Source organism: Sander vitreus, unplaced genomic scaffold (genome assembly GCF_031162955.1).
Source record: "Sander vitreus isolate 19-12246 unplaced genomic scaffold, sanVit1 ctg700_0, whole genome shotgun sequence".
Lineage (NCBI taxonomy): Eukaryota > Metazoa > Chordata > Actinopteri > Perciformes > Percidae > Sander > Sander vitreus.
In genome coordinates, this window is record NW_027595789.1 from 1 (window position 1) to 13869 (window position 13869).

General features: G+C 40.8%; 2 protein-coding genes across 2 annotated transcripts; one reads left to right on the forward strand and one right to left on the reverse strand.

Annotated features, from left to right (window-relative positions):
• Positions 1–12: 12 nt before the first annotated feature.
• LOC144514810 (serine protease inhibitor A3K-like) lies at positions 13–426 on the forward strand (the record flags this gene model as incomplete). Its single annotated transcript, XM_078245638.1, has 2 exons — positions 13–156; positions 229–426. Coding segments are annotated over 2 exons (342 nt in total), but the record flags the coding sequence as incomplete, so codon positions are not given.
• An 8686-nt stretch (positions 427–9112) lies between these two features.
• LOC144514809 (uncharacterized) lies at positions 9113–13561 on the reverse strand (the record flags this gene model as incomplete). Its single annotated transcript, XM_078245637.1, has 4 exons — positions 9113–11768; positions 12808–12895; positions 13110–13157; positions 13324–13561. Coding segments are annotated over 4 exons (2582 nt in total), but the record flags the coding sequence as incomplete, so codon positions are not given.
• Positions 13562–13869: the final 308 nt, after the last annotated feature.

A 13869-nucleotide genomic window follows, 5' to 3' on the forward strand; every position in this document is an offset into this window, starting at 1 on the left:
GTTTTTAGGAGATATGATGTATATATTCCAAAGTTCTCCATCAAGACTTCCTACAACCTCAACAATGTGCTGTCAGAAATGGGAATGACAGACATGTTTGGTGATCGTGCAAATTTGAGAGGCATTTCAGAGGAGCAAGGACTGGCAGTCTCAGAAGTAAGTAAACAGAGCATGGGTTTTATTTCAATCGTCTTCCTGTTGTCTCACTTTCTCTGCGTTGCGCCGCAGGTTGTGCACAAAGCTATGCTGGACGTGGACGAGGCCGGAGCCACCGCTGCAGCGGCCACAGGCATCGGGATCTCACTGACTGCCCTCCCGGCCCCTGCCCCTGTGTTGAAGTTCAATAGTCCATTCATGGTCCTCATCACTGAACGCAACACGGAGGAAATCCTCTTCTTGGGCAAGATTATCAACCCAACCATCTGATCACCACTTGGTGTTTGCTCGAGCACAGCTGTTGCATCTCATATAAAGGAGTCAGAAAAACTTGCTTTGTTGTCTCGTGCTTTATTGAGTGAACAGTTTTTTTATTTTTATATATTTATCTTTGAAGATTAAATGTAGGGATAAAATATGATCAACTTGCATAAGCATTTGGTATTAATTTAGAACGGATCAGATTTAAAAAAAGAAATACAATAGAAATGAACAGTGAGCGCCCACTTTTTGAACTGCTCTGGTTCAAGTAAAAGTACATGTCCTGCATTGGAAATGTTACTTCAGTAAAAATCCATAAGTATCACCAGGTAAAAGTACTTAATGCAGAAAAATGGTTAATAATAAATACTTATAGAGAAAATGGATTTTTAAAGTTAATGGGACACAAAACTAGAGTGACTGCTCTGGTCAAAGGCTGACGCTACACTTGATTGCTGGCTTGAAAGTGTAGGAATAGTTGAAACCAAGAATGGGTTGATTTTGGCATGAATGTCATTGAGAAAATGTTTGAAACATGGGCAACACATTTTTAGAAAGAGCTGACTAAACTGGAAATCATGTAAATGTGTTAACAAGGTAAAGTAGTAAGTTATTACTTCTGTTACCAACTTTAGTTAACAGTTGCCATGATTTCTCTTATTTTCAGAGATGAGGCTCTGAGCGCCTTTTAAACTCCTGCTTCTAGCTCAAACAGTTACTATTGATGTTTAATACCGTGAGAGAGGACATCCTGTGCAACAATTGTGTGTGTACTGTAAAAAATGTCAGGACAGTAGCCAGCAGAAGGCCTGTTGCTGTTATTCTCCAGGTATTTCTGGAGTTAGTTTGTTCCAACTGCTTACACACGTTTTCAAAACTGTCCTTTTTTCAAAACTCTACACACATTTCCCCAAACTGCACACACAAAGTGCTAAATGCCTCACATCTTCAAAATGAAACACTGTATTCAAAATGCCATAAACATCTCAAAATGAAGCATTTGCATCAAATGGCAAATAGTAATAGTACATTTTGGGATGTACCATGTACACACTGTTCAGTTTGTACAGCTCTTTCTTTCATAGGCTTACATCTACATTTACAATGTTCTAGAGCAGGGTTCTTCAACGTTTAAGCTAAGTTCCCCTTAACTGAAAGAGAGATGGAGCAGGGACCCCCTACTACTAATATTGTAAGAAATGAAGTTGCATATTAAACTGGGGCTACAATAAAGTGTAGGGCAGCCTAAAGCCTTTACATACCTTTTTAGTGCATAGTATGCTAAGCTGTTAATAGCTTAGTATTTTTAAGGAGACAGCGTTTCATTTTGAAGATGTGAGGCATTTAAAGCCGCTCCAGAGCCTCATCTCAGTAAAAATAACAGAAGTCATGGCAACCTTTTACCTTAACACATTTACATGATTTCTAGTTTAGTCACATCTTTCTATAAATGTGTTGCCCATCTTTCAAACATTTTACTTCTCAATGACCTTCATACCAAATCAACCCATTCTTGGCTTCAACTATTCCTACTTACACATTCAATCCAGCGTAGCGTCAGCCTTTGACCAGAGCAGATGTCTAAACCATCAAAGGTAGACTGACCCCGAGCTGTGAGGTTGTGAAACAGTTTCTGCTCCTGTAGAAGACACAAGTCTGTATGAAATAAACTGTTCCCAGTTTCCAAAATGTGAGGATTTAGCTGCATTAAGTACATTTTCCTGATGATACTTAGACTTTTACTAAAGTAACCTTTTCAATGCAGGACTTGTACACTGTCGAAGTAGTACTAGTACATATGTAAAAGATTTTAATACCCAGAACGGTACAAGAAGTGGGCGGTCACAGTTGAGCTCTATTGCATTTTTTAAATCTGATCGGTTATAAAATGAATACCAAATGTTTATGGAAGTTGATCATATTTTATCCCTATATTACCTTCAAAGATTATATAAAAACCATTTACACTCTCAATAAAGCAAGAGACAACAAAGCAAGTTTTTCTGACTCCTTTTATGAAAGTCAACAGCTGTGCTCAAGCAAACACAAAGTGATGATCCATCAGATGGTTCTTGCCCAAGAAGAGGATTTTTTCAGTGTTGCGTTCAGTGATGAGGACCATGAATGGACGATTGAACTCCGGCCTCATCCACGTCCAGCGTAGCTTTGTGCACAACCTGCGGTGCAACGCAGAGTAAGTGAGACGACAGACGAATGGAAGATGTGTGAAATAACATAAAACGTATGATCTGTTTACTGACTTCTGAGACTGCCAGTCCTTGCTCCTCTGAAATGCCTCTGATATTTGCACGATCACCAAACATGTCTGTCATTCCCATTTCTGTCAGCACATCATTCAGGTTGTAGGAAGTCTTGATGGAGAACTTTGGAATATATACATCATATCTCCTAAAACATGGGGGGGGGAGACACACAAACATTGACAGACTCAGATTATTATTCTAAGTGTCTAACAACAATATGAAAGGATCCCTACAGAGATAGACCTTTTTAGTTAAAGAGTAAGATTTTTTGTTTGACATGAAACAGCCCCGAAATCACCAAACCCATACTACTACTATTACTACTACTACGTACTTTTAGTGTGTATAGAGCCAGCATATTTCCATTTTTTTGGGGGAGGACAGTCTCACGAGACAAGATAAAACAAAACAAGAGGAAGACACAACAAAGTGTGGCAGTGATCCACCACAGCCCCCACCTGAGCAAAGATTTGATCACAGAGGACCACAGAACGGAGACAAGAAATCTCAACCCCCCTTTTCACCCGTCCAACACTCCTCAAACCCCTTTACCAACCCCGACGCCTTTTCCTTTGCCACATGTTGGGGTTCACTGACCGGATGGAGCAGCTGGTAGATGCTGGAATCAAGTTTGCCCCACTACCTTCTCCCATCATTCGCCCCCAGCATCAAACTGACCCCGTTTTGACTGAACCACTGAAAGTAAAACGCCAGGCACCTCTGCCCCCTCAAGGACAGCAGCTAACTCCTTCTCACCAGACTGAGAAGTATGCTTGTGTACAAAATGAAACAAGCTTTAACTGATATGTGCTGGGCCCAGGCTGCATGCCTAGTGGCACTCATGACTCTTTCCAGGACAAGCCTGGGCCCTGTGTATTCAATTCTTCGTCAATCTATGTTGGGATAGGTAATAGAAAAAGAATGGTGAATCCGCTAAGCAAGAAAAAGAAGCACGTAACTGCCAACTTAGCAAATCTAGCATCCATTCCTCGTCAGCCACAGCCTGTCCCAACAAACAAGACATTTTAACACTAACATTAGCCTTACTAAACGTCAGGTCTCTGGCGGGTAAATCCTTTTTAATCAATGATTATTCTTATTATATCTTGACCTCCTGTCTTTAACTGAAATCTGGTTAGACTATAATAACAGTGATGCTGTTCTTATAGAGTCAGCTCCCCCTAACTTCAGTTTTATGAGTGAGAATAGAGCGAATAAGAAGAGGTGGAGTCGCCATCCATCCATCCATCCATCTTCATCCGCTTATCCGGGGTCGGGTCGCGGGGGTAGTAGCTCCAGCAGGGGACCCCAAACTTCCCTTTCCCGGGCCACATTAACCAGCTCCGACTGGGGGATCCCGAGGCGTTCCCAGGCCAGGTTAGAGATATAATCCCTCCACCTAGTCCTGGGTCTCCCCCGAGGCCTCCTCCCAGCTGGATGTACCTGGAACACCTCCCTAGGGAGGCGCCCAGGGGGCATCCTTACCAGATGCCCGAACCACCTCAACTGGCTCCTTTCGACGCAAAGGAGCAGCGGCTCTACTCCGAGCTCCTCACGGATAACTGAGCTTCTCACCCTATCTCTAAGGGGATCTTGTTCTTTCGGTCATGACCCAGCCTTCATGACCATAGGTGAGGGTAGGAACAAAAACTAACCTCAGTTGAGGTCAACAGCGTCCCAGCCTTACTGTACACAGCTTGGATGGTTCCCCGCTTCCCCCTCCTGAGGTGGCGAACGGTTTTCCAGAAGTACCTTGGTGCCGACCGAAAGTCCTTCTCCATGTCTTCTCTGAACTTCTCCCACACACGCTGCTTTGCCTCTTTCACGGCAGAGGCTGCAGCCCTTCGGGCCCTTCGGTACCTTGCAACTGCCTCCGGAGTCGTCTGGGATAACATATCCCGGAAAGACGGCTCCCCTTAACACCGTGGTGGAGGTGGAGTCGTCATTTTGTTTAATGACTCGTTCCAATGTACTCAAATATCTTATGGAAACTTTGCTTCTTTTGAATATGTGGCTCTTCAGCTAAGGTCCCCGTCTCGACCTATATTTATAATTATCTACAGGCCACCTAAATACTGTGCATCCTTTGACGACTTCACTGAACTGCTGTCTATAATCTGTATTAACTTTGACTGTGTAGTTATTGCTGGTGATTTTAACATTCATGTTGACAACCCCCAGGATAGAGGGACCAAAGAACTGAGTTGTATTTGAGAACTATGGACTGACTCAGCATGTGACGGAGCCCAAACACAATATGGGGCACACTCTGGACTTGATTATCTCGAAGGGTTTGAACATTTCCAAGGTTGTGGTGACTGATGCCGCTCTCTCTGATCATTCCTGTGTTTTCTTTAACGGCACTATCTCTGTGCACAAAAATCATATGTTTATCCTCTGCTTTCTGAATTGCAAAAAAACGATTACAATCTCTATTTCCGTAGTATTCTCCATACCTTGACTCTGATACATCTTTATAACCTGTAACCACCGTCACAGAGCCGGCTGGTATGAACCAGAGTATTTTCTTCTGTAGTGTCGTGTACTCTAACTGATGTGACTCTCCCAGGCCAAGAATAATATCTTTGCTTCCCTGTGTATCAATCTGCCAACACATTTTACTAGAACTCTCATCACTAGACACTAAATAGTCCATGCAGAGTTCAGACGGACCCTGGTCGGCGAGGCAGAAGTGAACTCCTCCTCCGTTCCAAGAAGAGTCGCCACCGCTAAAATCAATGGCGCTCGTTCCATCCTGTTGCTTTGTAACTTCGTAATATTTGTGATAGTCTGATATCCTTGCAACAAGTCTGTGTCCCTGCTCAATTTCATCGTAACGCCAATCGTAAAAGAAACTCGCCACACTAATTCCAAAATGCTTAATCCCCTTCAGAAAGCCTAAGGAAACGGCCCCCAGTTTGTCCAGAACTCCAGCACCTTTCGGGAGGTTGTTTAGTTCAGTCTGTACGCCCATATAAATGTCATCAATGCCCATCCGGACTACGGATAAAGCCAGGTTTATAGGCGCTATAAACGGGACCAGTTCAGGCACAGCAGTTTCAATAACATCTAAACCAACTATACTACCATCTAAGGCAGCATCAATGTATCCCAGCGCGTCACCTCTCTTTAAATCTTGTTCAAGATTGTATATCCCAAATCCAGTTCCCACTATTGGTATAACTGACATAAAACCCTTCATTGCAGGGCTTTTCATGACCGATGTTACATCTTTGGTCATTCTTGTCTCTGAGGGCAGAGTTTCACTGGAAAAAAGGCCACTCCAAAAATATGCAAAAATGAAATAAGACATTATATTTAAGCCTTATAAGATAAGAGTGATCTTGAAATTAGCTGGGAAAACTCATTTTTTAGCTATATATTACTAGTATTGTGATGTTTTGTGTCTCATAATAAGCTTGTGATGCTCAAAAATAGTTATTTTCCCCTCAAAAGTAGCATCTTCTTTTTGTCATCCTGTTTGTTTCAAGTGTATTTAACTAATTTTTAGTTCTATAATTGTTACACTGTTCTAGATTTAAGTCCACCACCTACTTGAAATAAGATTAGAAACTGGCATTTTGAGACAAAATGTCTTGAAGTTAGCATTCCTGACTCGTATTAGGCAGTGCTCTTTTGCCATAATAAGCTGTAATTTACCATCCTGTCATCATCTCAAGTGTATTTACCTTATTGTAAGCTCTACAAAAGTAATACTGTTCTAGATTCAAGACATTAACTACTTCTTATAACATGGAAAAAATGAAAACTAGTCTTGCATTTAACCAACTTTTTAACAACTTTTTATGTAAACAGCAACAAGTCCCAAAGGACTGCATGAAAGGGAAACAGCTTCATTTTTCTCAAAATTTTGGCTCACAGTATTTATGGAACTGCAATATGAAAACATAGCAGAACATGCCAAATATGTAAGTGAGTTAAGGTCAGGTCCAAACATCTGACCAATGTGCCCCTCGTACAAAATCTGTGCTTTGCACAGGCACACTCAAAGCATATAGACACACTAAGCACACTACAATTGCTCCACTTGTGACATTCATTCTTAATGCAAATGCTTAATACTGTAACATTCAAATGAAAGGTTCTGGGCTTACATGAACAACTAGTCCCTCAATACACCATTAACCAGTGTAACGTCATCATTAAGGATGCACCATACTGGACTTTTTGCCGATATCCAATATGTTAATATTTTACAACTCAACTGGACAATAACCGATACCGCTATGTTCACTTTTATCCCAACCTAACTGCTTAGTCAATTTACTCTCACAGTAGATGCACCTAAATTAGTGACTTCATCTGCTGAACAGACAATTAGTTGTTTAAACTCAATATTAACTGAAAAGTTAAAATAAACTTAAAACTAAGCAGAATCTGCGCTGAATTGTGCAAACACACAAAATATAACATGACATCACAGGATATCGGCATGTTGGCTACTATTGTCGTGCACCCCAAATTAACACTGGGCTAACTTAGCCAAATTCCTACCAAGAATCACTAGCAATGAACATGGACCGTAGTACCCTTGGAGGGAGAGAGGAAGTGCTATCCTACACCATATCTGACCACTGGTTTTATTGGCCTGACATTAGAATGTGTCTCCACATGCTTCTTCAGTGACCACTTGTGATCGGGTCTCACTTCCTCGCTATATATGCAAATGCACATACTTTGCTTACAAAATCTGCCCATTCACTGTATTTGTTGAGCATGAGCTATATATAAGAATAGAGACAACATAGTACACCCAATACTTGGTTTTATTTAGCACTGTCCTCTTGATCCTATTGCTCAAAACGCATTTTAAGACCAAGTGTAAACAAGGTCTTAAAGTTGCAGAAGGCAATATTATTTCATGATAGTTTAATTTTTGATCATTACATGTCACTAACAATATGTAATTGAAGGGTTACTTTAAAAAAAAAAAAAAGTCTGTGAGTTTGCATGTTGACTGCATTTTTATATGAATTTTATAATGTAGTATTTTGTTTGTTTGTTTGTTTTCTACTCCCCAGAGAGCTGTTAACCAAATGGTAAGTGGAGACCAGCAATATCAGGCCGCATTATTGGTGCACCTAAAACAGAAAATGAGTGACATGATTGAGAGACATTCTGGGGACCTGGATCAACTAAAGAGTGATGCAATGGGGATATTTGACCACTTTGTTGACCCTTTCTGTCAAATTGCTTCCACCCATTTGCAGGATAAGACCATCAAAGAACTGTTAGAACCAGATGAACCAGAGATTGTTGTCGTAAAACAAACAGTATGTTATGTGAAACATGGAGACTCCAGAGTTCTTATCATTAAAGACCATTGTTTTCATTATATACCGTTGGTGAAAAATTTGGAGCAGCTGCTATCACATCCAAGAACAATTGCAATGATCGATGAGCGGCCACAGACATGCAAGGATGGATTTCTTCATGATTTCATTGATGGAGACATTTTTAAGTTGCACCCACTGTTTTTGAAATTTCCCACAGCATTGCAGTTGGTTTTATATACAGATGAAATTGAGCTATGTAATCCTCTTGGATCTCGGGCAAACAAAACAACCCTAAATACAGATCAAGACTTGCTGCCATTCGTCTGTTTGCCATGGTAAAATCAAAAGATCTTTCCCATTGTGGTAGTGATGAGATATTTGAGAGGATTAGCCGTGACTTAACTGAGCTGTGTGATGGTGTCCAGGTTGTCACTGCAAATGGTGAGAGGACACATTATGGGGCACTTATGTCTGTGGAGACACTCTAGCTCAGCATGAAGTGGCTGGATTTAAGATAGGAGTGGGATTTGCCTACAGTAAATGCAGGCACTGCGAATGCAACTTTGAAGACATGCAGGAGCAACTTAATGAAGACTTGTTTGTTAAAAGGACAATGGCAAGTCATAACAGGTCGTCCATGTGTTTTTGTTTGAACTTTTTCCGACTTTTGTGACGATTTTTCATGCTTTTGGCGCTTTTTAAAACATTTTTCTCCCTCTTTTCAACCCTTTCTTTTTTTAATTAATGGTCAATAAACCTAATAATATTATATATAAAATTATACCTAATTTTTGAGTTAGAAAAAAAAAGCAGCTATTATGAATTAATATGAATGTTATGAATTTCGACTAATAGAACAGTTAAGATCAGAGGATGTTGAGTGAATCACAGACTGGTTTATGTCAAAGTTTGGATGCTGTTTTGAAACCATTTAAACATATGTTTCAAATGCCATGAAATTAAATAAAACAACCAAATGCAATGGAAGTAATCATTAATCTTACCTGCGAATGGATGCATGAATATGTACGTTGTCTGGTTTCCATACAGCATCCAAGTTATTTTGAGGCAATTTGGTTGTTAAGAAACCCACATTTCTATATATTTATAACATAAAAAACTTTGAAAACGGGATTGTATTTGATGACTGTAATTGATGACAGCATTTATTTTTGGAATAATGTGGTGCAGTATGTCCAGAAAGCAACAGAACAGAGAAGGAAACATGATTCCAGCTTTTGCCTCACACTTTTACATATCACATGGACATGGTTTGATGGAAATGTAAGACAAATAGCCACATTGTACTGTGCATTGTGAGTTGTTGTGAGTTGGGCATGTTGACCTGCAGTTTTCAATAAAACAGATTTGTTGTCTATTTCTTGAAACAAGACGATTCATCTTTTACAAATAACACAGCAGCTTAAAAACCTTATGACATATCAAAAATCTGAGATACGACTCAAAACAAGATGTTTTCAAGACAGTTTCACTTAACAAGATATTCAAGATGCACTGTCTAACAACAAGCTCCCGTCTCACTTAAATCTTGCTCTTGAGGTGATTTTGTCTTATATTAAGTTTAATGAGATGTATGTTGTGTTATGAACTTATTGTAAGCCTGAAGTGATTTATCGGGAGTTATCCGGTATTTCCTTGCAATATCGAATACATGAGTCGGGTTGTTGTTTTGATCTAGAGTCAAAATATAGGAGGACCAGGAATTGTACAGCTTTGCTTCCATTTCTAGGATCGTTTTAAGTTGTGACAGCTTTGCACTGACATTTCTTGATTTATCAGAACTTTCATAGTCGGCTGCGCCACTAAATCCACGCTTGTTTGGATCAATCCAAGTACCTCCGCTTGCCATTGAATGTTCTTCCAAAAGAAACTTCCGTCCAGTCTCTCTGATACTCTCTGCCATTTCCAGGGCCATTTCCAGGGCCATGAGAATCAGAGGAAATGTCCGGAAGTTTCTAGCAGATTCAACTATAACTGATGCAGTGAAATATGTGGTGAACCAGGCCTCATCGGACAGCGACAGGGAATGTTGGTAAGATATTGCTTCATCGGCTTCTGGCTGATTTTTGTCACGAAAAATATATTCCACATATTTAGCATAGTTATAACTGTATTTAGTTATTGTTTTTATTTCATTCCGCATTTTAATGTAAGTTTGTGGTTCTATCTGTGCGGCAATACATTTCTTAAGGTCTTCATTTTTTTCATCAAGCCTTTTTCCAACTAGAGAAACATACAGATTTTTAGGATCAACCTTTAATATCCAGTCATTGACGCTCAGGTATGTATCCTTATTTTCTTTGGTCGTTGCATAGTAAAGGATTACATTCCTGATATCTTCTCCTGATTTAATCTCATAACAGTTGGAAAGAATATCTGCTAGTTCTTTGTCATTCACCTTCTCTACCTCCTTTAATTTCTTAAATACATAATAGCCTTTTGTGTTTTCATAGGCAATTTTGTTTGGAATGGTTTTCTGATTAAATAATCCCCAGGACATAGCTTCAAGTTGATTACAAGCTTTTTTTTCATCATCCTTCAACTTTTCATAAACATTCTGGTTAATAAATGTCCTTGGCATATGTTCCATGATTTCTCTGTTGTCTGTATTGCCTTCTGATATTTTTTTATTATTTTTTTTTTTATCATTACCTAGAAAGTTTCTTTCAGCGGTAAAGATTTTCTTTCCTTTACTGCCGGGCTCACTTCTAATAATTACGCTTCCGTTCCTATCGAGGGTTGCGACCACTTTCTTGCTGGCATCTTTATGTCGCCATTGCTTTATGTCTCCATCCTTAGTGATCTCTTGGGTGATTTTCTCTCCTGTGTGGCTGACCTGGAGCACAGCGTTCCTGATGTGCAACTTGGTCTCGATGCCGGCGGTGTCATGGAGATCCTTCAGCAGTGTTTCAATGAATGCTTTATCTGATCCGACGTCACAGGCCACCACACTTGTTGTTTTAATTTTATTGGAATCCCTGGAGGTTTGCTGAATGATTTTGGAGACATCTTGCACTTCGTATCCTCCCAGTCTCATTTCTCCTGAGCTGTCTTTCCTGCCGTGGCCGACCAGCACCAGCCGGCTGTCCTCTGTCAGAGGCACGGAGTCACCTCGGATCAGTACTGGTCTTTGGTTGTTATCAAGAACGTAGACAGAGGAAACCGTTGGATGCTTCTCAAAAAGATACTTAGCAGCTGTTCTGACAACAGGGTCATCTTCCAGGATGAGGATCTGCTGGTGGTCATACTGGGTGCTGTGATCAACCGGTCTTTGGTATCCAGAAACTTCTCCAAGTTTATTTATGACCTGGTAAGTCTGGTGATTCTCCTGGTTTGTTTCTAGGACTGCTGTGATGCCACGGGCTGTAAAAACTCGAATGAAGTTATGTTGGAAGTCTTTGGTTGTGTTTCCATCGAGAGAGAACACAGGCGCAGTTTCCAGTGACCGATTCAACATCAGCTCTGCGAGTGAAGAGCCAGAAAGGCCAGACACAGTTTGTCCATCTTCTGAAACCCTCCCAAATATTTTCACCAAGGTGTAGCTGTCTGCTTCTGGTACACACAAGATATTGAACAGGCATTCGTTGCTGACTATTACTGAGTAACGAGGATCCATGCTGTATTCCTGTTGGACTCTGTCATTTGTTGACTTTTCGTTGTCGGTCATGACCAGAAGTTTTTGGCTGTAGCTGTGCGAGATCTCCGAAGCACTCAGGAGCCCATCTTGTGTCTTCTGCTTATCAATCGCTGCCAATAAGCCTTCAAAATCCTGGACAATAGGTGAAGAAAAACATGAAACAGCAGAAAATCCAGTTAAAATCATTTTTGTATAGATTACTTTATCATAAGTTGGGGGGCATGAACGTTTAACTTAAGAAATTCCAATATATTTGTCTTAAAGGGTAACTTCCTATTTTCCCATTTAACCCTATACGGCAGGGGTTCTCAAACTTATTACTCAAAGGTCTGCATCTGATTTTTATTTAAGGCTGGTGTAGTTGATATACACGACGTTCAACTTTAACGGATGTCCCTCATTTCGGCTGGATGTCCGTCCCCGTCCTCTTTCTTTGTGTTGGCGTTCTAACCTCCGGCTGATTTGTGAGGACTATGGTTAACTGCTCCTCAGATCTCTGCAGGGTAAATCCAGACAGCTAGCTAGACTATCTGTCCAATCTCAGCTTTCTGTTGCACGACTAAAACTACTTCTGAACGTCCACATGTTCCACCAAAACAAGCTCCTTCCAGAGGCTATTTAGCAGAGGCACCGTGGCTCCGTCCGGAGCTTAGCCCCGCCCACGATGATTGTGATTGGTTTAAAGAAATGCCAACAAACCAGAGCACGTTTTCCTCCCATCCAGGAATGCTTTGTGGACTAGCCAGACCCTCCTGTGCAGAGCTGTGGAGGAAGGTCTGGCAAAGAGAGACTATTGTTTTAACAACTCTTTCTGGATTGTGCTGCCAACGTAACGATTATAGTTGAGGGAACAACTAAAAAAAGAGTTTTTACAACTAATATCAAGTTTTCCTTACAACTACGCTAAGTCTTTACAATTAATTACCAAGTTTTTATTTTTGTCTGCTGGCGGAGTCAAAATGGCAGTTACGTAGACCAGGCAGACCGTATGCACCGTATGTTGGCAAGGCTGTTGCACCCCAGTGCAGATTAAAAAATACGAAATTAACCTTTAAACTCCTGTTGAACTGCAGTTCTACAACTTTTATTTTTGGTTTCTGTTTGTCGATGCAAGATTTATCGACTCTTTTGATAATATAGTTTTATTTATTTAATTGTAAAATCCACTAACCTGTTCCTTCTGAATGACAGAAGCTGTGAAATTCTCATTCTCCTGAAGATCAGCCAGCAAACTCATTGGGTTTTGGTCAATGTCCTCCCTAAAAGAAGATAAACAGTGCAGGAGGAAGGATTACTCGGGACAAAGAGTTGACCGTTTATCTTCCTTTTCTCTGGAGAATGGAGACATTTGTACAGTCGGATTCAGAACGCAGACTGAGGCTATGTTGAAACTCAAGAAAAAGTTGACTAGGGCGCTTTTGTAGTAAAAGAGAGAGAGAGAGAGAGAGAGAGAGAGAGAGGGAGAGATCTTACCTGCTAACAGATTTAGACACATCTCTGGCCCCATGCACGGTTGTGTCCCTAAGAAGAAATATAGTCATTGTTAACAGTTTCTTCCCGCTGTATGCTGAACTGATAAGACTTGGTGACTTTTCCTCTGTAACGCTCCTGTAATTAATTACATAACATTTTGCAATATATCACTTTAACCATATCTGTGTTGTCTGTACGTTTCTGTTTAGTGTACCTATGGAGAGGTGAGAAAAACTTCATAACAAGAGATGTGTGGTTCGGTGGGTTCCTGATATTTTCATGAAACATGTGTTCAGACAGTCCTCTGAGGTGGTGCAGTGCAGCGATATCCGGGCCGCACTCCTCCCACTCTTCATCTCTCACCTCTGGGGAACAAACAAACAAACAAATAGGTACAATTATGTACAGGTTGGCCACTTTGTTTTTCTTGCCGTTTGTGGAGCCTGGGCTGTCTACAGAGACCACGTTTTTTACAGTGTGTTCAGGGGACAGGCAGCTAGCAGATAGTGAGGAGATGTTTTTTACAGTGTGTTCAGGGGACAGGCAGCTAGCAGATAGTGAGGAGATGTTTTTTACAGTGTGTTCAGGGGACAGGCAGCTAGCAGATAGTGAGATGTTTTTTACAGTGTGTTCAGAGGACAGGCAGCTAGCGGATAGTGAGAGATGTTTTTACAGTGTGTTCAGGGGACAGGCAGCTAGCAGATGGTGAGAGATGTTTTTTACAGTGTGTTCAGGGGACAGGCAGCTAGCAGATAGTGAG